The sequence below is a fragment of the Miscanthus floridulus genome, unplaced genomic scaffold (assembly GCF_019320115.1).
Source record: "Miscanthus floridulus cultivar M001 unplaced genomic scaffold, ASM1932011v1 fs_527_5, whole genome shotgun sequence".
Classification (NCBI taxonomy): Eukaryota; Viridiplantae; Streptophyta; class Magnoliopsida; order Poales; family Poaceae; genus Miscanthus; species Miscanthus floridulus.
This window is the reverse complement of record NW_027096894.1, coordinates 92,641-116,962: the sequence shown is the minus strand read 5'-3', so window position 1 is coordinate 116,962 and position 24,322 is coordinate 92,641. Positions and strand designations below refer to the sequence as shown.

The 24,322-nt window shown below is 43.8% G+C and overlaps 1 protein-coding gene across 1 annotated transcript; it reads right to left on the bottom strand.

The window, feature by feature from the left end:
- Positions 1–14,264: 14,264 nt before the first annotated feature.
- Positions 14,265–22,940, bottom strand: LOC136532133 (uncharacterized). The gene is made up of 4 exons (XM_066524738.1): positions 22,884–22,940; positions 22,115–22,333; positions 21,976–22,045; positions 14,265–14,737 (listed from the first exon to the last, which is right to left on the bottom strand). Exons 1-4 carry the CDS (start codon positions 22,938–22,940, stop codon positions 14,265–14,267), a joined length of 819 nt encoding a protein of 272 aa, XP_066380835.1.
- Positions 22,941–24,322: the final 1,382 nt, after the last annotated feature.

Below are 24,322 nucleotides of genomic sequence, written 5' to 3'. Positions count from 1 at the left end.
CAAAGGTCTTAAGTGCATAGAAGAAACCATATGAGGGGACAGTGGTACCTGTAACACCCTAAAATTTGCATAATTTTAAAATATGATAATTTGAATTATTATGCCTTTTTGTGAGCATTTAAATTTAGAAAAGTAATAACTTTGTTAAAGTTAAAACCAACTATAAGGTCTAGTTACATGTTTGTGCATATATGCTGCTGCATAGTTATTTGTGATGATTGGGTTTGATCAAAATTTCAAATGAATTTAAATTCAAATTGAATTTAAATGTGTTTAAGAAAATAAAAAGGAATTTCTTTTTCCTCCCTCTCCATATACCCGGTTTTAAGAACAAAACCATATACACACCATATGTGAGCCCAGGAAGTCAAATCTCACATATAGCTACAAATAAGGGTAATATCGAAAGACAATGCTCAATATATAACGTACTTAGTATAAAGGATATAACCTTAGACAGCAAAAAGCGAAAAGATAACTCCGATCTTCGGGTGAAGACTCCAATTCAACAGGGACAACTGACTAGTTGATCACAAGCCTAACTCCTCCAGACTAACAATCTGGTACCCATCCAGGATTTTTTCAAAGATTTTAAAAGTAAAGCAAGCGTAAGTACATGCCGTACTCAACAAATATAACATGTGGTTCATGAGGCTCAAAAGGCTGACACTGGTTTAACTGCGATTAGCTTTTAATGAGTCATGATTTTAGCAATTGGGTGGCAACAAAGTTATCATAAGCCCATAAACGCATGATCAGGTAAACATGAATAATGAATAGCATAAACGGTAATTATTAGTGAGCATCTTTATCATCAGTATCATCAGTGTTCATCATCATTAATCATTAATGATCATCTATTTCGTAAATGTTCCAAGGCCGCTCATGACCGTGAGTACGACTGATATACCAGTTTTACACTCTGCAGAGGTTGTATACTTTTACTATGAGTCGTGATTTACCCTTTTACCCCAGGTGATCAGCCTCTTGACCCACTACCAAGGAAGGTCGGCAGGATTCACTATGAAGTCTTTCAAAGGTTCATCTAACAAGTTAGGGCCATTAGATTCACTCGGCAAACAGATATAGGAACCCCCCCTTCCCGATGACACAATGACACGCAGCCTATACACAAGGGGACATAGGCTGTCCTATACCCGATTCGGCAAGCCATTCTTACGCTAATAAAGGTAACATCTAACAAGCTAGAAAATGTCCTCGTACTGAGCTAAAACCAGTGCCATGTAGCCCTCACAGTTGTACTGTAAGTCCCAGATAATCACTTACAGATAAGTCCTTAGGGAGAGGAATCTAGAGCATCATAAAAACAACCCAATGCTCTAGCCCCCAGATTCCATGTTGCTAAAAAGCATCTTTTAGTGTTTATTGCATATGCCATTAGTCAAGTTACAAGATCATGGTTGTAGTTGAGCACTAGCATCATACTACCCAATGCAATAACCCAAAGGTGACAAGGAATCCAGGATATCAATTAGCTAGGAAAATTACTACGGTTGTCAAGGTAGACACATGCATATGATTAAAATGATATTAAGGCGAATAGGACAACAAGGAAGATCCCATGCTATACTTGCCTTAAACTTAGATCCTTCTTCTGTTGATTCGTAACCTCCAAAGAACTGCTTCTTGATCACCATGTAAAACTCACCGACCGGACAAGATTATAAAGCACCACACAAGCATCCGAACAGACATGCATATCATTTAAACATAGCTATATTAGAACAATACATCAATCAGTGAAAAAGAATTTGAAATCAAATCTACGCGTTGCTACGATCACACAGACATGAAAAACACACTAATCGGAGCTATGACGAATAAGAAGCATCTACCGAAAGATTCACTTTACATGAGAAAAAGAAAACCATGAGCTTCATTTATTTTAATTATATAAAATATGTATAAGATATTGTAGGAAAATACAAAAATTGAGTTAATTCAGATTGGAAAGCCAAAGTAAAACTAATCATATTTTATTCAGAAATATTTAGGTAGCATTTAGATTAATTAAACTTAATTTGTTAAAAAGAAAGTAAATACGTGAGAACATCTATTTGAACTACATATGACGTGAGTTGAAGCTAACCATCTTATAACTTTAAAACACATTGGTGATAGCAATTAAATCATTTTAATGTTTGCATACAGAACATCCAAGTGCAGCTCCTATGTTATTTTTAAATTAGAAAATTAATCATACGCATAATAATCAAATTATATTTAATTATGTATATGTGATAAATTAACATTGTTGCTACGTGCGAAACTAATGAAGGGAGCAAAACGCAGCTACAAAGACAAACGCTAAATGATTTCTTAAGCGGGATTAACTATAGATACTGGGAGTTAATAAGGAAAACAAAGGATTAAAAGAGAAGTAGATATGTACCATCCATGGGCATATCGGACTGTTGATCCCTTCACTGGTCACTACAGGCATGGGTGCATAGCGCTACTTGCTTGAGGTTGCGTTCTGCATCAGCTATCTAGAGGATAGGATTTCCGAACTCCATGGATGGAAGAGATCGATTGGGCATGCATGTCTACTGGCCTGATATGTATGGAGATGTGCGAACGGATCGGAGGACATGCTGACTAGCATATGGAGAATAGTTGCATGGGGCGTAAGGCATACCGGCGAGGCAGGGTGCACTGCGGCGGAAGAAGGCCAGCGGTGCTAGGTTATGCGGCGGCGCAGCGATTCGGCGAGGTGGCTGCGACTCCGAGGCTTGGGATGGGGAGGCACGGCCATGGGCAGCTGCTATTTAAGAGAGCATGTGGCTTGGGAGGCAAGGCAATAGGAGGAGGTGTGTGCGGCGCGGAGTCGGCAGTGGCGGTCGTGTCCGACGCGGTCACGAGAGGGTGCGAGGTGGGAGATGACTCCGCTGATGCGTGGGCCCGGTTCGTCAGTGACAGGAGAAGAGGGGAGAGGGCCCGCGGCTTGCTGCTGGGCCGACCTGCGAGCGGAGGTGCGGACCTTTGGGAAACGGCCAGCTGGGCCGAGTAGGACGGAAGCGGGGAAGGCGGGTGGGATGAGGAGAAGCAGGCCGAATGGGCCAAAAGAAGGAGAGGGGACAAAAGGAATTCCTTTTTTTTCTTTTCTAAATTTCCAAAGCAAATTTTCAATTGTATTTTTGAATTCCTTTTGAATTTTGATTCAAACCACTCAGCACAAAAACTTCAATGCAGCAGCATGTATGAACAAACATGTTGCTATCTTATGATAATTTTTTATTTAATGAAAAATTTTATTTTCTTATATTTTCATGAGCACAAAAATACAGAATTAAATCATTTTACTCTATTTTAGAAGAAGCAAATTTTAGGGTGTTACATTAGAATTTTTTTAAATGACCTCGGATGGACAAACAACAAAAACAAAAGTTGTAGATCTCGAAAAATTATGAAACTTTGTAGTTGACAACTTTTTGTTTTGAAATCATCTTGTCAAGGAAAACTACGTTTGAATTTCTTAAATTTGAAATTCAAATTTTGTAAACGACCTCGGATGGAGAAACTACCAAAATAAAAGTTGTGGATCTCGAAAAGTTATACAACTTCGCGGGTTCGAGTCCACACAGCTGCAAAGCCCTTGGTTTTCACGCAAAAAATGCCGCTGACCGGTGGGGGCCTCCTTGGGTTTAAAAAAATTGCTATTTTTTTGTCTAAAATAGTGATTTCTAGAAAATGAGCCGCCTCTATAAATCTTGAGCCGCCCCTACAAATGTGATTTGTAGGAGCGGCTAGCCAACTGTCCCTACAAATCAGCGATTTGTAGCAACCCTTCCGTAGGGGCGGCTGGCAAAACCTTCCCTACAAATGCCCATGAGCCGTCCCTACAAATGAAAACCGTAGTAGTGAACAGCTAACTTTGCTTCAAGAAGTTTCTCAAACTGAACTTCACTCCTTTTAGAATCCTGGACAACAATTGCCAAGAAGGGATCATTCCAGGTACCCTCTTACCCTATCTCTGACAATGGACAACCTCTTGTTTTTCCTATGACTGCCTTGTGAAGAGAGGTGCAGCTACATCCTGTATAAGCAACACTTGCGTAGTTAACTCTGCCTTCCCACACGAAAGAGAAATGGAATCATAAGCATGTAACTTACTCTATCAAGTAAGTTGATGTCAACACAACTGTCCAGAAGCTTGTCCATGAGGGGTATCTGCAGTGCCAACGTGTAGCTATGAAGTGGATGCGCCATCTCGGCTGCACCAAACAATTCATCACGAATTAGATTCAGCATCCAATATTTCAGTAGTTAAATCGATGCATTCATTTGATGTCTGACAGATTAAGATATCTCAAATTTTCAGCAGCAAATCGAGAAATGCATCATCATACACAAAAAGAAAGATGGTACCTAGATATTAAGACAGCTGGAGGAGCATAACTGATGATATTCTAGTGACGTCAGGTGTCCGTGCTGATTCAAAATAGTCTTTTCTTCAGGCGTTAGGAGAAGCAGCTCGACTTGTAGGCAAACAAAAAATTATAGTAGTAGTGTAGAACACAAAGAAGTAGAGCGGATGGTCCCTTCCTTAGTAAAGAATCTGATTTGCCTTCGACCTCTTACTCGTGATAACAACGGACCCCCTTGGTTTTTCCATCAAAGGATATTGTAACACCCTAGGTGTTAAGCATGCATCTAACCTTGATATTGCATGATCACAATCATCATTGAGCATTCATGAGCATAAGCATATCATGTATTCTATCTATGTTGGCTTATATTGCATGTATTGTTACTCGATTGCCTTACTTAGGTTAGGGTTTACTTGTAACCAAGGTATGAAATGTGTGTGGAACCTTGGGAATACCTTAAACATGTTTAGAATAGCATAAGGAACAACTTTGGTATTCACGACTAAGGTTAGTTTGGTCTCTAAGTCCTAGTTATGGTGTATGTCATCATTTTAAGTGGTATGTTTGACCTAGTTTGAACTATATCATAGGGTCTTTGCATGGTAAAGCACCCATAAGCAAAGTTGTAGTATTTGAGTAGAGCAACAACTTTTATTTCTGGGTCATGAGCTAATTCAGTACATAGCTTGGTCATTTTGAGCTCACAAAAATCAACATTTCACTGTTTTTCAACACTTGGAAATTTTTCGAAGTCCTCACGTGTTTACAGTTTCGCTGAGCTGACTTTGGGATGAATTTACTCCTTATTCATTGAGAATTAGAACTTGATCCTTTAAGAGAAATTGTAGATGGTATATAGGGCTACAACTTCTGTTAAGATTGTTTGCGCTAATGAGCTAAGGATTAGGAGTTTGATCACCGTCAAAACGCGCTGTCAGGTCGGTACCGCGGGCTCTAATAGCCGAATCGGCTGGCCATCAGTGGCCGACCACCATCAGGCTCTGGCTGCCGTGTGGAGGCCACGTGTCGCCACTAGCCTGCCCAGTCATGCCACGTCGGGCCTCAGCGTGCCACTTCACGCCCCGCACTTGCCCGTTCTCTCCCGTGCATTCATGTCCTTCCCTGGCTTCCTGCTTCGCTCTCGCCTCCGCCCGCAATAGCCGCCGCAGCGCTGAGCTCGCCGCCGTCGCCATTGCCACTTCTCCGCCACCGTCGTAGCTCCATTGTGCTCCCACCGTCTCACCGCGCCCGCATTGCTTGCTAGCCGCGCACGGTAAGGTCTCCGTGCAGCGCACGGCCTCGTCGTCGTTTCGCCGTCGTGCCACGTCGCCGTGGCCAGGCTGTCTCCGACCACCGCTGGTCCAACTAGTGTGTGCGCTAAAACCACCGTAGGATGTTGAAGCTCGTCGTAACCCTAGATCGAGCTGTCTTAGCCAGCTCCGACGCCTCGCCGTCGACTCGCTCCGCCATGCCGCCATGAGCGTTGCCGTCACCGTTGATGGCCGCAATCGATCCAAATAGCTAGCCTATTGTGTGCGGGATGACTTAGGGGGGTCACTGTTGTGCCGGTGCCGTCGCCGAAGAAGCTCGCCGTCGGCGAACTCCGGCCATCCCGTGCCGTTGCTCTGTTTTGGTGTCGCTGACACGTGGGCCCGGCTGACATGAGGGTCCGATCTGTCAGCCGTCGTTGAGTGAAAAGCTAGTTCATTTATTCAGATTTGAATGTCAACTTTGAAAAATCATAAGTGGAGTTCTGGATGTCCAATTCTTGTGAACCAAATTTTGTTGTAATCCTAATGAAGTGTAGTATTTTATAAAAATATGAAATATACAGTTTCTGGTATTTTTCTTGGTGATTAAAATGTATTTAAATAAGTGCTTTTTGATGTTAGTAAACTTGTAAATTAGATATCTTGAGCTAGAAAATAATAAAATTATGATTCCAATTTTGTTGGTCTTGTGCTGACATGCTCTAGCTAGGAAAAAAAATAAACTTGCTATAAACTTGAGTTAAGTAGGGTCTTTCTATTTATCTAGTAATAAATGGTATTTTCTGAGGAAAATTGTAGGGATAAAAATATGCAACATATTGCTATGCAAATTTTTGTACAGTAATATGGCACTAATATGAAGCTAGGAAAAATATATAATATGTTGTTTGACACTTTGCTATAGGGTTTACAATTTTCACTAAAATAGGCCTTGCTAGCTTATCATTTTTGTAGAAGATGTTTATACATGTTAAAATGGTATGAAACTTTTACAGTAATCTATTGGTAGCACTTGGAGGCCACTGTTATTTTCTGAGAATTTATTATGCACTTTTGGTATATGTTTGTTATTTTCCCTAATTATTTAGTTAAATTAATAAAGGCATTCAAATGAATAGTTTGGGCTTTACCATTATGTTTTCTTGAGTATATTTGATGTTCTTCAACTGTTGGTATACTTGGTGATGTCAAATTTTGAATGCTTATATGTAGTAAAAGTATTGTTGCTCTATAATTCGATTTAAAATATTTTTGGACAGATTCTGTTGTTGGGCATGTTGCTTAGTGAAAATGATGTTTTCTGTAAAAATGGTTAATACCAAAGTTGTAGGAAACTTCTTCATCTATCTTGTGTTAAAAATTTAGAGCAATAGGCCAAAGGGTTTAGGAGTTATAGCTGTTTAAAGTTAGTCTTCCGAAATGCTTGTTCTCTGAAATTTCTGTACAGCACTGGATATATTGTCTGTTTTGGTTAGTATAGAGTGGGAATTAGCTTTTGGTGATTAAATAAGAGTTGAAGGAAATTTTATAATCTTTCCAGAACGTCTAGGATCACAGCATTTGGATAAGTAGAACTTCAGTTATGATGTGAACTTATAACTTTTATGTGTAGCTTGGACATTGCCTTGTGTGAAATTTGTAAGTAGATAGAGAAGAGATATGCACCTACTCAGTTAGCATGGAGTTAGCAATTGTTGTCATTGTGCTAATTAACATCATTATCGTAGCATGTACCTTTCCATATCACATCACCTATGATCCTTCTTATGCATTCATGAGATTTACTTATGCATATGCATGCAATAGGTGCCACCGAGGAGATCACGTTGGTGGAGCTCAACGTCGATCCTTAGGAGGAGAACCAAGAGGTGCAGCACCAGAAGGTTCCTAGAGAAGGAGAGCCTGAGATTGATCATCTCCCGGGGTGTCCTGATCATCAGCCAACAACGTTCGTGAAAGGCAAGCCCCAGAGCATTATAAGCATCCCTACTTTATTAATGTCACCTATAGTTATTCGTATTGATGCATTACGTGACAGGAGTTGTTTGGAAACACTTGTTGTATATTATCTTTCCTTGACCAGAAATATCTACCATGAATCCTATTTAAGTCCAGGAACGTTTATCATGCTTAGCTATGCTTAGACCAGTAGAAGTCGGGTGATTTCCTGTCACCTGCGAGCTATAGGTGAGAACTTGATCACAGTTGGCTATATTGTGCTATCGTGGAACATAACCTGGTACTGTTGAATAAATGGAGACCGGGCGGAGTCTTATGTTGTGGTATCATAGTGATTCCGTCTGTGTCGGTTAAGGACCGAACATTGGAGGTCATCTTGTCATGTTGAACACATGCCTCTCACATAGTTGGCCAGATAGGTCGTTTCGACCTTGAAGCCGAGTAGCTCAACTCAGGCCAGGGACACGAGCAGTTAAAGTGCGCACCCTGGAGGCAGTAAGGATGTGCGGAGAGCCAATGGTGTAAGCCCAAGGGTGGGTTAGAGTCCCGAGCCCCCTTGCCAGATTGGTTGTATCTTTGAGGGTGCGGCACTGGTCCTACCCGTGATTGTACTTGAGTTGTCCCAAAGGTGACCAGATGCGACCCCGATGGGGGAAGTATGGGTGTGTGTTAGGAATAATTCCCCAGCTGGGTAGGAATTGATTCGAATCATCGTCTCCCCCAGATAGTGAGAACTTGACTTGAGTACACTTCATCGTAGTAAATGATGGAAATGTCGGTTATGGGATTATGCAAGAACTCAACTGGATATGGTTATTATTGTGATGACTTAATGGTACCAACATGTTTGGCATAGGATAGTGCTAATCTAGTATGAGATAGGAGTAATAACTGGTGATTCACAATTAAAGATATGTTGGATAACTTATGTTTTTTTCTGCAAATAATGTCTACCAGCTCTACTTATAAAGCCTTGCATACTCCTTGGTGTCTTAGTATATTAGTTGGATAGGTAAGTCTAGCTGAGTACTTTCTCGTACTCAGGGTTTTATTCCCATTGTTGCAGATAATGTTATGTATCACGGCTACTGCAAGAACTGCCTTGCTCCTGCAGTGGATGAGGACTAGGACCATGGGCAATGGTCATTCTGTGTATCATCTCACCCTTAAGCTTTTGGTTGGAGATGACTATGAAACTGGCTTTGTATTAAACTATGTGTGATGTCGATGTTAAACTACTTTGCTTCCACTACTTTCAAATTTGGTTTGTAATAACTATGTGAACTCTGATGTATGAGAAATATTTGTGAACTGTGATGTAACATGTGACCGGTTATGTTGAATCTCTACGATCTTGGTTTGTATGTTGGTTGTTTGAGATCCTTCACGATTTTATCGGACTACCGGGTTCATATGGGCTCAAGTATGATGGTTTGATCGTTTCGGTGATTGCTATTGTACTTGTGCTCTTATAAATTAGATGGTTCTATGACAGATATCCCAACCCGGACGGTACTACTCCGATATGTAATAGCACCGGTGAACTCTACCCCTTGGCATAGTTGTCGTTGTCACCGGAGACATCCATGGTTACCACCGTGTTTTCCCCCTCGGTCGAGCTGTGGCATCAACGGCTGGGTCATCCAGCGCGATGCTCTCTTCATGCAAACATTGCGTCATCTTGATTTTACTTGTTCTAAATCTTCTTCACATACCTGTTCTGCTTGTCAGCTTGGCAAGCATGTATGTTTGCCTTTTCAATCACCAGACACTGTCAGTTATGTTCCTTTTCAACTTGTTCATGCTGATGTTTGGATGTCATATGCAAAATGAGGGTTGAAGGCCCACTTAGCCTAGGCACCAGCAATGGCGGCGCACCTGGGCCAGTCGCTAGCAGCGGTGGTGGCACCGTCCCCAAGGGGGCTGCCGCCAAGGGCACCAGCAGCGCTGCCTAGGGGGAGGCGCACACAAGCAAGGGAGGAACCCTGCCACTCCACTATCCATATCCAAAGAGTCTCCATTTGGAAGAGGATTAGTTAAGATGGGAAGGAGTCCATATCTATAAGGACTTCCCTCATTAGATTACTTAGGATACAAGTCTACCTAGGACTATAAGTAGAGGGGCTATGTAATCATTGCAATTATGAAAGGATTGCCTCAAGGCTTATCTCTCCTTCCCCTCTCTCTTCCTCCTGCGCTGACCTCTTCCCTCTCCCTTTGCCCTAGTGCCACCGCCCTCTCTCCCTGCCTGTCAGCCTCACCTCCCTCAACCCTAGCCGCTGCCACCCCAGGCCCCCCTCCCAACAGGGATCTGACACTGGTATTCAGAGACCAGACAATCCATGGACTCCACCACCACCATGCAGCAGTTGATCGAGAACCTCGCCGCCGATCTCCGCAAGAACTTCGGAGAGGTGCATCGCCAACTCGTCAACCTCGACAAATGTCTGCCCGCTATCGAGCGTGCCAGCATCAATGGTGACATCTCCATCATCGGTGTCCAAGCCAAATTGGACCGTGAAGCTGCCATCGATGATCTCGCCACGAAAACCAAGCGAGTCATGATCACCGCTGGCAAATCCTACCTCAATTGCAAGATGGATGAACCCTAGTCTTCTAGCGCCCCGGAGATCATCCTGCAGTTCCCGACACCTTGCTGTTGGACGCACCTCCGTCACCACAACCTCCAATGTCGCCACTCTTTCCACCACTAGAAGGGTCGCCAATCATCCGTCCAGGACCCAGACAACCGCTAGCGGGAGCTTCCACCAAGAACACCACCAACTGTGACTCCATCGATGACTTCGCCACGACGGCCAGCTGTCCAGCAAGCGTCAGCCATCAACAAGCAAGACACGCCATTGGTGACAAACTCATCGGTAGTTCGGCGTTAGCCGCTGCCAATGGACTCGGTCAGCTGGCTCTCGGCCAGCTCAATGGCTACTCAGTAGACTAAGGCGCCACCACAGCAGCAGTCGACCACCTGGCCGCTGGTGCAGAGGGTTGATCTGCCATTGCTACTGACTACACCAACAACATTTGCACCACAACAACGACATGCCCCTGTCAAGACACAGCTCACGACGCCTACAGACGATGGCCTGATGGATCCGAGACCATGGCTTTCTCGCATACAACAAATCTCCAACTTATACCGTCTACCAGAAGCACAACAAACCTAGTATGCGGCCTTTCATCTGATAGGTGAAGCACACCAGTGGTACATGCATGCAACGAAGGATACACCCATGAACGAGTGGGCATATTTCACCGAGAGCATCATCCGTAACTTCGGCCCCGACCGCAACACCACCAGCAACCTCACACCACCTCGTCATACCGGCTCCATGAACAACTACATCAACAACTTCATCGCCTACGCTCTATGCATCGGCATCTCCATCGAACAACATCAAGTCAGCATCTTCATCAACGGCCTTCAGGATGCACTCCGAGTGGCGGTTATCCATCACCACCCGCACATGATGGAGAAGGCCATCGACCTCGCTCGTACCATGGAGATCTCGACGCCTTCCTCCACCAACATAGATCGATCCACCTCTACTATCAACAACGGCTCTGACATCACACCATGATAAGATACAAGTAGCTCCAACACCGGGTCAGTCGAAGGACTACCACCCCCACCTTCCACGATGGCCCCTGCACCGCCTGACACCTCGGTTCGCCCTCAACAAGCCGGCACCAATGCCACAGCAACTGCCCGCATCGAGCCTGACTAGGAGATCCTCGCCCAGCTCCGTGTCGCCGCCATGGAAGAGCGTGAACTCCAGATTATCTTCGCCACCATTGAATTCCAGACAGCAGCACTAGCTTGGTCCCTATAACAAGGCATCGTCCACTATAACGAACAATACTACATCCCAGTAACTTCACCTCTGTTACAGGACCTTCTCTATTCGTTTGGCAGTTCATCTCCACATCTCCTCACCATCGGCCTCCACACAGCAACATCTACACCGACAACACAAGCATTCCCCTCGAGCATCCTACTCCTCGAGGCATGGCCATAACGCATCCTTCCTTCTGCAACGATCATCTTCTTTGACAACAACGACCAACAGTTCCTCTCCATCAATGACACCTACATTGGCAAGCAGCACGCCAACGGTCCTCTACTGATCTCTTCGTGGCGATAGAATATTGTCGGCAGTCCACCGAGGGGTATCCCATGATGGTAGATTTGTTGTAGAGGTGAGCGAGATGGTAATACAAGCACCAAGACACAAGATTTAGACAGGTTCGGCCGTCAGTATGACGTAATACCTACATCCTGTGTTCTGATGTATTGCATTGAGATGTATGGATCGTGTCCACTAGGGGACCCCTGCCTCTCCTTACATAGTCTGGAGGGGTAGGGTTACAAGGAAAGTATCCTATTTGGTACTATACAATAGCTTGCGGTGCACGCTGAGCAGCGCCGTGCATGCCTTGATCTTGTGGGCTGGGCAACCTCTGATGGTGCGGCCCATGTCTTGTCTTGTGGATACCAGGGGCCATACCCCCACACTCTGGCAAACGACAACACTGACGACCTCCTCTTCGGCACGCTATAGCACTTCACCATGACACCACCGACCATCATCGCTACAACATTATGCTAGCGCATAAGGGGTCAAGTTGATGCTAGACAGGTGCATTCACTTCCACGACCTCCACGGATGATGCAGACACTACACTTCCCGAGAACGCTTCCCGGCACCGCCATCTACGCAGCCCGCTACATCCAAGAACCATTGGAAGGCTCAGGAACCAACAACTACTACATCTCCGGCTCCTTTGGCTTCTGCAACTACTACTTCCACTTCTCCGACTACCACATCAACACTAACGAATTCAATGACACCTTGGGTCACTTCACTATTTGAATTGAAGAGCTATCCGGGGACAGCGGACTACCACCAGAGGCTACCAAAGCTTGGACCATGATTCAGCGCGAGGACGCGCTGATCGGAGGAGGGGGGGAGTGGTGTCATACGCCCAATGAGGGCTGAAGGCCCACTTAGCCTAGGCACCAGCAGCAGCGGCGCACCCGGCCTAGGCGCCAGCAGCGGCGGCGGCACCGTCCCCAAGGGGGCTGCAGCCAAGGGCAGCAGCAGCGCTGCCTAGGGGGAGGCGCACACAAGCAAGGGCAGGACCCCGCCACTCCACTATCCATATCCGGAGAGTCTCCATTAGGAATAGGATTAGTTAAGATGGGAAGGAGTCCATATCTATAAGGACTTCCCTCATTAGATTACTTAGGATACAAGTCTACCTAGGACTATAAGTAGAGGGGCTATGTAATCATTGCAATTAAGAAAGGATTGCCTCAAGGCTTATCTCTCCTTCCCCTCTCTCTCCCTCCTGTGCCGACCTCCTCCCTCTCCCTCTGCCCTAGCGCTGCCGCCCTCTCTCCCTGCCCATCACCCTCACCTCCCTCAACCCTAGCCGCCGCCACCCCAGGGCCCCCCTCCCAATAGGGCTCTGACATTGGACATCACCGGTCACAAGTTGTTCCGGGTTCCAATATTATCTAGCTCTAATTGATGATTTCACTCATTATGTGTCGACGTTCCCACTGCGTTTCAAGTCTGATGTGCTTGCCTGCATGCTGTCGTTCCATGCCTGCGCTGCGACGTCGACAAGTCCACCGTCGCCTACTGTGACAATGTTTCCGTTGTCTACGTGTCGAAGAACCCGGTGCACCACAAGCAGACCAAGCACATAGAGCTGGACATTCACTTCATTCGCGAGGGCGTCCAGCTAGGTGACCTCCGCGTTCTACACATGCCCACCGGAGAACAGTACGCCGACGTGATGAAAAAGGGGCTGCCCACCTCGATGTTTGAAGCATTCAGTTCCAGTCTGTGCGTTGTACCAACATCGTCGTGACGACCCCACAGACTCTGGGGTGGGTGTTGTAACCTACAGTTTTGTACGGTTTAGATTAGCTGGTCACCGCGGCGGCGCGACGTTGCCCACGACCTGAGTCGTGCGCTCCTTGCGCACCCATGATGTAACTCATATATATTACTCTGAATGAGGCAATGGAATCATGTTGGCTCCTATTCCTATTCACTACAAAGTTTATGCTGGGATGGGGAATCTCTGCTCCTCAAAGGGAATTCCCCCTTAACAAACAAGTTTGCCTCTACTTCTGGATCGGTCCTCTTGTATGCATTGTTACCTTCGAAACAAACTGATGAAATGCATTCGATCCACCAATGAGCAGAACAGACCATTGGGGCTCTAGGTTATATATTAGATACCACATGCTGGATAGTCACTGCAAGACCGGCTCAGCCAGCATGATCTGAATGCTAAGCCGGTCGTATGCCGAGGCTCTACCGGTGATCACGTGACTCTATACCAGAGACGCGCGGATTCCGCCCATGCTTTGCTAAGGCTAAAATAATGATGATATGCATGATCTCCATGCAATGTGTACCTATCTGTCTATAGATAAACACTGCAAAACTGAAGAAGCGTGACGACAACATTTAGGACTGAATCAAATTATTATCCTCATTCCAAAATACACAGCATATGCGGGATACAAAAATTTGATAATGTACCATATAATTAAGCATTATCAGAAATAGGAGAGGGCCTAGGTTTAAGCGGTCAATAGGTATTCGCCTCAGCTGCATCGTGCGCTCGGAGTGAAGGCGCTGATGGGGAACGACTGGGTAGACTTCTCTAGCTGAATGTTGAGCTGGTTACCAGCACGGCTGACCTGGTTCAACCCGAGCCACGCGAACTCCACCTGAATCCTCACGCCAGACACACGGCTAATGGACCCAGATGTGATGATCCCACTGACGCTGCTCTCGTACCGAAACTTGAATTGCTTTCCAGCAGCGCTGACAAAGAAGTTGCATTCACCAGGGAGCGTCACCTGAAAAGCGCCACCAGGGTGGAGCACGTAAGACTTCACACCGAGAGGTAGAAGACCCCGTGGCAAGTTGTTCTGCTCCAGGACATCATAGGCTCTTTTGGCCGCATCGTCCCCGGTCAAGTTAACCGTGGTGGTTACTCTGGTGGAGACGGCTTGGAGGACGGAAACAGCCATGAGGACAATGGCGAAGAGGATATGCTGGCGGTGGGACACGACTGCAACGTTTTTTTTTATCTTTATTAATATCCTGAACAGCCTTGTCAATACGGTGTATTACTCTACTACGCTAGCTGTAAAAATGACTGGGGAAAAGCCATTGCCCCTCCCTCCAATTTATATAGTCCCTCCTCCGATCCCAATACCATTTGAATCAGGTTTTAATTAATTTTATTTATTTTAGTCTAATGGACAGTCAATAAAAAAGGATCGTCAAATTAACTAAAATGGAATTACTTCAAATATTCCTTTTTCTGTTAGTATTTAAATGTTAGTTAAGTTTCTATTGAAACAATCGTAGAATTAACGGGGAGAAATGAATCCAGACAGTTTGACTACCTTTTCTATACTAATAATCGACCCAGACCAATCCAATGAAATAAAAATTAATTAGCATTAATTTTGTAATTCAGTGTTCCATTGTTAAAACTTCGATTTAAAATTGATAGAGAGAAATATATGAATGCTACGGTAGAGGTCATGCGTCACAGATGCGTGAACATTAATGTTCCTGGAACTTTAGTGTTTATCCAGACTACACTAAAACCTGGTTCTTGTGGTGGGGAGGTCCGTTCATCCCACCTAATAAAATTCAAGAAATATGACTATAAATATATATTTCATTATATAAAATGTGCCAAGTAAAATGTATCAAACTAAATAAATATAGATCGATGCATATATATACATAGCTAGAATATGGAAGAGGAGAATATATATTGCATTGTACCTAATAAAATTCAAGAAATATGAATAGAAAAATATATATTGCATTATATAAAATATGCGCAGTAAAATGTCACAAACTAAATAAATATAGATCAATGATGCATATATACACAGCTACAATGTGAGAGAGGAGAACATATATATACCTGCATTGAAATATCTAGGTACCATGACCACGTAGAGTGAAAAGAGTGAGAAGTGAGAGTACGTGAAACTAAGAAATGAGAGTGAAGTGAAGGTGTGTGCGTGTGTATATTCCTGGTTCCTTTTTATAGGGAGCAGACACATCACTGTTGGTTTTAAAACAAAACCGATACTGATGATGTCCATCACTGCTGGTTTTATAATAAAACCGACAGTGATGCATCACTATCACTGTCGGTTTTGTATGAAAACCGACAGTGTTGTGGCTGACAGCACGTAAATGCATTGCATGCATGCTGCAATAAAGGTCATTACTTATGAAAAAATAGTAATCCTATGATATTTATTTAATGCTCAAATAATATCGAAAAATTTCGTATCAATTGCTTAATTTCATATATGGATAAAAAACACAGTTGTCCACCCAAAAAAATGCTAGATAATTAACTATTAGGGCACCATATATATGTAAAATATCTATACATGCATTGCCATTTGAAGAGACAAACATCGATATATATATATATATATATATATATATATATATATATATATATATATATATATATATATATATATATATATATTTCGGTTACGAAAATACAACATAAAATAACAGAAACCTTGAAATAAAAGTACAAATGCGATAACAAAGACATGACACTAAAATTAATTATACGATAACAAAAATCTATTTCCATCTAGGTTAATGTTACAATCGAAGTGTACAAACACATTACAAGATAACCACTTCGGAAGCATTCTTCCAGCACCCAGGTAGGGTCAAATAGCCGCCAGAGAATGCAAGAAATGGCTGATGAGCTACGCCTTCGGGAGACAAGCGGAGAGGTTGCCGGACACTGTTGAACCCATGCCTCTCCAGACTGATAGTCCAGAGCACAAGGGATGGTTGCTGAGCAGCGATGAATCCATACCGCTCTGGTCAGATGGTCCAGAGCACACCGAATAGGATGACTCTGTCAACCTCGTGATGTCCCCAAGTTTTGGCGTTGCTCTATCTTCAGAAACATTCTTCTAGTACCTTTTATGTGCACCATCCTTGCGGATGACCATGCTTATTGAAATTTGTATGTGGGAGGCTTTCTCCTATAGAGAGGCCATAGATGTGTATACTAGCTAGAGAGAACGAAGTGAGAAATAAGCAGCAAGAGGGTGGCAAGACTTGGGTGTTGAGAGGCTAGCTCCCGACCGAGGGCCATTTTATAGGGGCTAGCAGTCATGGTACGTTTTTGTTTTTGAACTAAAGCTGTTGAGGTAGGTGGGAGCAGTGCTTCTGCTGTGGTGGTCAATGGGAGCACTATTGGCCTGTGAGGAACATCTAGACATCACTATCAGTTTTAGTTTAAAAACCGACAGTGAAGGTTGCCTTCTATGCCGGTTTTGGGAACCGACAGTGATAGGTTCTATCAATGTCGGTTTTTAAACCAAAACCAATAGTGATGGACCCTGCCATGCTAACAACCAGCAGCTAGACTGCCTGTCGTCGCAGCCCTTTTATAAAAATAGAAAAAATTTCTCGAGCCTAGGATTTGAACCTAGGTCTCGGGGTTCTTAGTTTGGAGCCTTAACCACTACGCTAGATTAGGGATTACGTTAGAATTAGTTGTACGTTTTTTTATCCCGTCGTAACGCACTACTGCTACATAATAAATGAAAAATCAACAAAGTTTGGCCCACCTAGGATTCGAGCGTGGGTCATGAGGTCAAGAGTGCGCGGCCTTAACCGCTAAGCTAGGATAGGGAGTTCGGTTAGATTGGTTTTATTTTTTTCTTTTATCCCGTCATAACGCACTACTAAATAATAAATGCAAAATCAAAAAAGTTTGGCCCACCTAGGATTCGAGCGCAGGTCTCGGAGTACAGAGTGCATGGCCTTAACCACTAAGCTAGGATAGGGAGTTCGGTTAGTTTGCTTTTCTTTATTTATTTATTAATAGAAATAATGCAATTAGTTTATATTCTAAAATAACATAAAAATTTGTTTCTTTATTATTTAATTCTATGATAATTAATTAATGGTCTGTAATTATCAAATAATAGTGTTTGTGAACATCATCTCAATATTTGATTACATAGTCAATAATTAAATTATAGAGATGCACAAAAAATATAAATTAGATATTCAGTGCGAATTACTAATACAACGTATGAATAATGATTACATAGTTAATAATAATCTAACTATCTTCATCGGGTCCAACAATGAGGGCCTCATCGTGATCACACCGGACGTAAACAGGTTCGTCACCCTCTTTAAGGATAGGTAGGGGTACGTTCGTCCCGAATGGAGGCATTTCCTGATAGCCCCTGTACTCTTCTTCATCCGTCACTCTATCGACACCGACAATCTTCCATTTTCCTTCCAGGACTACTTTTAGCTTTGATTTTGTCTTGTTATCCCCTACATAGAAGATTTGTATAAAGTCTTTTGTAAGGACAAATGGGTCGTTTGTATGCGGTCTTGGCGAGATCAACGGTAGTGAACCCTTCTATATTGGTGGTTATTTCCTTGAGCCGGATCCACTTGCAGCGAAAAAGAGCTGCCTTCAACCGACCATATTCTAGCTCCCATTCTCCTTTATGAAACCATAGTACGTCGCCTGCACATTACCATTTTCATCGTGAGCATCAAAATGAACACCACTATTTTGGTATGTACTATTTTCATCTTGCTTTTTTGGTGTAAAATGTAAATCCATTGATCTCATACCCTTGGTACTTAAGCAATGTACTCAAAGGTCCCTTGGCTAAGATATCCAGCTAATTACCAAACGTTGTTCCAATCAAGCGGCATCGCTCGCAACTAGCTGACAAATTCCTCCTTATGTTTTTTTATCAAGCCAAGCCTGCGGCCTGCTCGGATACAAAGTTTGTAGCGATTGCCTTGTGGCAGAACCGCCTGAAATAACACGCTTTTGGAGGCGCTCGTCTTCAATTAGACACTAAGTACCCCAAAAGTGAGCTACATCGAGCAGCTCCGTCGAGCACACCCCAAGAGAGATCTCAAAACAATCCACGTTTTACATCCAGAATCCAATAATGAGTACGAGCTTACACTAATTAGTCCATTTCATACAACAAGATTTCTTAGAAATTATTTATTACAATACCAGAGTTCAAAGTGCGATAATTAAACAGTGGAATAAAAATAAGCATCTAGCAAAAATGATATAAGGATCCGTCTGTACCCACTAGAAGAATCCTCCACACAAGAGCTACTGCTCAAGCTGCACCTACAACAGGGGTAAAATAAACCCTGAGTACACAATGTACTCGTAAGACTTACCCAACTAATGGGAATAGTTTTCTGACTCCCAAGGAGTATGATAGGCAATATAGATTTGCTATTTTCTTTTTGTTTGTGAAAAGCATTACTAATAGTTCATCCTTACAGTCAAGTTTTATTAGCAGTCATGATTACTTCATTAACTAACCATTCTAGGTAAGCACCTGTTCTACTTTTAAGCAAGGGTTGAGCAATCAGAACAATTTCACCGTCTTTCATCTTCTAGTTCTTAATACAGTGCTAGACCATAGCCAAGTCGTACCATCTCACAAAAATGGTGATTCATGAACCGATGTATCCCAGCTGGTACCCGAAACACATGCCCCATTTATACCCCAGGCACAAACAAGACCAACCCATTCCACTCCTGTCACGGGGTCCAGGTCTCCATCCAAACTTGCACTCCAAGCCCCTACACTTGAGACCCGGTCTCAGTATGGTGCTTAGACCTCCACCTATCCTCGCCTTCAATCAGTCGGTTCGAAAAGAGCCAGAACCCATGACAAGAGCGTAATAAGTCTTCCCGCTCCCATAAGCAAGTATCTGCTGAGGATAATAAGTCTGTGACCTGACTACCATCCACAACAACGGACGATCCTTAATCGACTTGAACAGGGAAAATAGTGTAACCAAGCTATGCCCCGTTGGCCACGGGACACAACCTGTTACACCCACCAATACCCATACCATATCCCTGCCTTGTCTCCATTTTTCCTTTCGATATTTTATCATGAGAGTAATTATAATAATCATCTATTGTGAGTAACGGTAGGTTACTCATGCTACTGAAAACCTAAGCATAGCAGCTACTCGAACCTGTACTAGTAGAACTCATAGGATAGCTATATCTATGCATGTGGTTTTCATAAAATTTCTATAACTTAAATGCACATCATATATATATATTCAGTGATTATAAAAAATAAGGGTTATGCACTGAGGCTTGCCTTGGGCAGGCGTGGTGTTAGCTGAGTCAGTCACTGGTGGCTCTGGGACCTACTCCTGCACGAGAATCTCCTCCTCGTACTCCTCGACAATCTCCTCGAACTCATGATCGCCAATGGTCATGATCTCTACCAACTCGTTCTCTACATGCATGTGATGACGATGCAACACTTAGCATTTATGCAGCATCAACTCTAAAATTAAGAATACGCATACTAAGCTTCTAAGCTAGCTATAATGACTAAGATACTAAGCTAACTATCATCTTTACCAAGAAAAGTGTTGGGTTCAACTAATAAACACCTAGCTTTACAAATGAAGAATATATCTTTATTTCTACTAATGATTTAATGTATATTTGAAACAAAGAGTATTTAACAACCCTAATGTTTAGTCTATTCTAAAGCTACAAAAATTACAGTGAGCACATAATAATACCATGAAGCTACTATCAAATTTTCAGGACTAAAGCTATCACCAATTTACCACAAAAATTTCTACAATATTTAACCTAATAATATTAAGCACTCTCAAGTGATTTAATAGCTCCTAGTCGATGACCAGCTAGGAGTCGCCCCGGACATCGAGGCATCGGATACCGATCTCGATGGCGATGTGCAGGTCATTGATGAGTGCCTTATATTTGGCCACATTGTTGGAGGGGAGGAAATGGATGTGAACCATGTACCTCATGCGTACCCCAAGGGGCAAAACGAAGACCATCCATGCGCCGACACCTTTCATCATCAGTGACCCATCGAAGTACATCGTCTAGTACTCCTGGTTGATGACTGCTGATGGCATTTGGACCTTGGTCCACTCTGCGATGAAATCAGCCAGCACTTGGGACTTGATGGCCGTCCAGGAGGTATATGAAATGCCTTGACCCATCAGCTCGAGTGCCCACTTCACGATTCTTCTCGTGGCATCCTGATTTTGGACGACCTCGCCGAGGGGGAAGGATGTCACGACTATCATGGGATGTGACTCGAAGTAGTGGCGTAGCTTTCTCTTGGCGATGAGGACGGCGTACATGAGCTTCTGGATTTGAGGGTAGCGGGTCTTGGAGTCGGACATGACCTCGCTAATGAAGTACATGGGGCGCTGCACTTTGAGGGCATGCCCCTCTTCGTCTCGCTCTACCACCAGGGCAGCGCTGACCACTTATGTGGTGGCCGCAATATAGAGCAGAAGCGGTTCTCCATCAGTCGTAGGAACCAGGATCGGGGCCTTTGTTAGGAGTTGCTTGACCGTGTCAAGTGCCTTCTAGCCCTCAGGCGTCCATTCGAAGCAGTTGGCCTTCTTTAGAAGCCAATAAAGGGGGAGACCTCATTCGTCGAGGTGCGAGATGAAGCAGCTGAGCACGGCGAGGCACCCTGTAACTCGCTATACCCCCTTTATGTTCTGAATCAGACCCATCCTTGTGATGGCTAAGATCTTCTCTAGGTTGGCTTCGATGCCACGCTCGAAGATGATGAAGCCTAGCAGCATACCCCTCAGGACCCCAAAAACGCACTTTTTAGGGTTGAGCTTAATGTCGTTTGCTCAGAGTTTTGTGAAGGTCTGCTCAAGGTTGGCTACTACCTAGTCGGCCCATTTGGACTTGACCACGATGTCATCTATGTAGGCATCAACACTTGAGCATGCAACGCTAGTACATAGCCCCAGCGTTCTTCAGACTGAACGACATCGTGACGTAATAGAATGATCCAAACAGGGTGATGAAAGATGTCATGAGCTGGTCGAACTCTTTCATCATGATTTGATGGTACCCGGAGTACGCATCAAGGAAACAAAGGGTTTAGCACCCTGAGGTAGAGTCGACTACTTAGTCTATACATGGCAAAGGAAATAGATCCTTTGGACATAGTTTGTTGAGACCCGTGTAGTCAACACACATCCTCCATTTCCCACTCTTCTTTCATACAAGAACGGGGTTGGCGAACCACTCGGGGTGGTATAATTCCTTGATGAACCCGGTCGCCAAAAGCTTTGCGATCTCCTCACCGATGGCCCTATGTTTCCCCTCGTCGAAACGACGTAGGCGCTGCTTCATTGGCTTAGAGTCCGGCCAGATCTTCAAGGCATGCTTGGCGACTTCTCTCGGAATACCTGGCATGTCTGAGGGTTTCCACACAAAGATGTCTCTGTTGACACAGAGGAAGTCGACGAGCACGCTTTCCTATTTGGAGGAAAGCATGGTGCCAATACGCACCACTTTGCTGTTGGAGCTGCTAGGGTCTATGAGGACCTCCTTGGCGCCCTCCACTGGCTTAAAAGACCCGACCGACTGCTTGGGGTCAGGTGTTTCTTCGGCGACCTCCTTCCTGATGGTCGCAAGCTCTTTGGAGGCAATGATTGCCACGGCGTGATCGCAACACTCGACCTCACACCTGTAGGTGCACTGGAAGGAGATGCCGATGGTGTTGACCCTGCTTGGGCCCAGGATCTTCAGCTTTAGTGTAACACCCTAGTGTTTTAAACCATAAAACAGGTCATGTCATCATATGCATTGCAAATCATTTGGTCTTAGCGAAAACTTGGATATGCATTCACTAAAACAAGTTTACCTTTATGGTTATAAGTGTTGACTTGTATGGAATGAATCAAGTTCAAAGCTTTGTATTGATTTGGATTTCCGAAAAACCCTAATTTCTAGTAATTTGTCTTACCCTGGAAAACTTAATTCAAAATCTAAGCACATTTTGGGGTTGAGCCTAAAAGAAAAAGTGTAGAGCTTGTTAAGGTGTACAAAGTTGGTTTTTTGAGTTTTCAAAGTTGTTTTATAAAATTTGAATTAATTTGAAAAGGTGTAAATTCTCAAAGTGTCCCCTTTTGATTTCAAACTTGCATTTCAAAATGTAGACCAAATTTGGGTATGGTTATAAAAGAAAAGTTGTAAAACTTTGAATTTGGAACAACTTTTATTTTTGGAGATTTTTGAGTTGCCATATAAATTTGGGAGTAATTTGGGATTCTAAGCGAGTGGCAATTCTGTAATTTCGGAGAACAGTACCCACGGGCGACACCTCATCGTTGGCGGCCTTCTTCTGGTTTCCAGGCGCGCTCGTGGCCATCTTCGGCTTTGCACTGGCGAGGAGAAGGCTGTTGCATGACTTCTTCGTCCTTCTTGGCCGCATTTTAAAGCCTCCAACGTCGCCGTTCTCCTCCGCTTTCTTCCTCTGCTTTTCCCGTCGCCACCGTGCTGCTCCGTCGAGCTCGCATCGTCGCCATAGCGCATACCAGCCTCGGCAAAGCCTGTCACAGGTCCACCTATTCTTTGCGAACCCAGCCGAACCACCCTTGTAGCTTGACTTCGTTGGGAAACGTCGCTCGTTGCTTTTCTTCCTCGTGGCCGGCAGCGTCACCGATGATCCCGCTTCACCATGGCCGTAGCTCTATGGTTTGCCTCTGCCCTGGCGAAGTGTTGCTCCATCTTCTCCATGTTGCCATGATGCTTTGTGCCTTTTTGTTTAATCATTTCGTCCACCGCAGTCACCGGAACACCGCCATCGACGTCTGCTTCGCCGTCGTGTTTGCTGTGACCGACGACGAGCTTCTCCGTTGCTTCTCCAGTCCATCTTTCCGCTCGAGCGTCTTTGGGGTGAGCTCCTGATGCTTCCTAGGCCTTTTATTTAACCGCTACCGGCCTCCCTTTGTCGGCGTATCATTGCCGCACCGCCGTCTCCGCCATGGCCGGCGTCGAGCTCGATTTGAGCTGTAATTGGTGCAATTAGTGCCATCAATAGGTGCGCCTCGTCGTGGTGATCACGTTGGTACCCTCGCCGTCGCCGTTGATCTCACCAGGCAGCAAGAAATCGCCGGTCAAAGCACGGTCATCGCTGCTGTGCGCGGGAGTACTGTGCTGATGAGTGGGGTCACTCTGTCAGTGACCAGTTGTTTGAAAATGGAATTTTTCTTTTTCAGAAATGAATAAATAGTATAAGTTTTTGTTATTTTTGTATAGAATTAAATAGAGCTCCCAAAATTATTAAAATTTTTGTGTGACGTCTCTGAGATGGAAACTATTTAGGAAAAATATTAAATGTTGCTTTTCAATAATTTTTGAATGTGATAAAAATTGCTCAATTAATTAATAAATGAGTTTCCCTGATTTTTCTAGGCTTAAATAATTATAAAAAATTATGAAAATTGTTTTGCCACTTAGTTATCATGTAATGAACCTTTACAAAAATTTTGAGCTCAATTGGAGAAAGTTGATTTATTTCATAATTTTTAATTAAATAATTAATTCATAAAAGCAAATAGTAAACCTTAATGATTTAGGTTTTGTTTGAATTTTGGATTGAGTGATGACCTAGGGTCATTAGCATAAGATGATCCTTGGCACTTAAAATAAGTGTTTAAGTTTATGAAAAAGGTATAGTTAGTTTTGGCTTGTAACTGTAACGCGAAGGAAAGTTGTATTCAAGTTATTAATTTTTGTATCCATCATCAA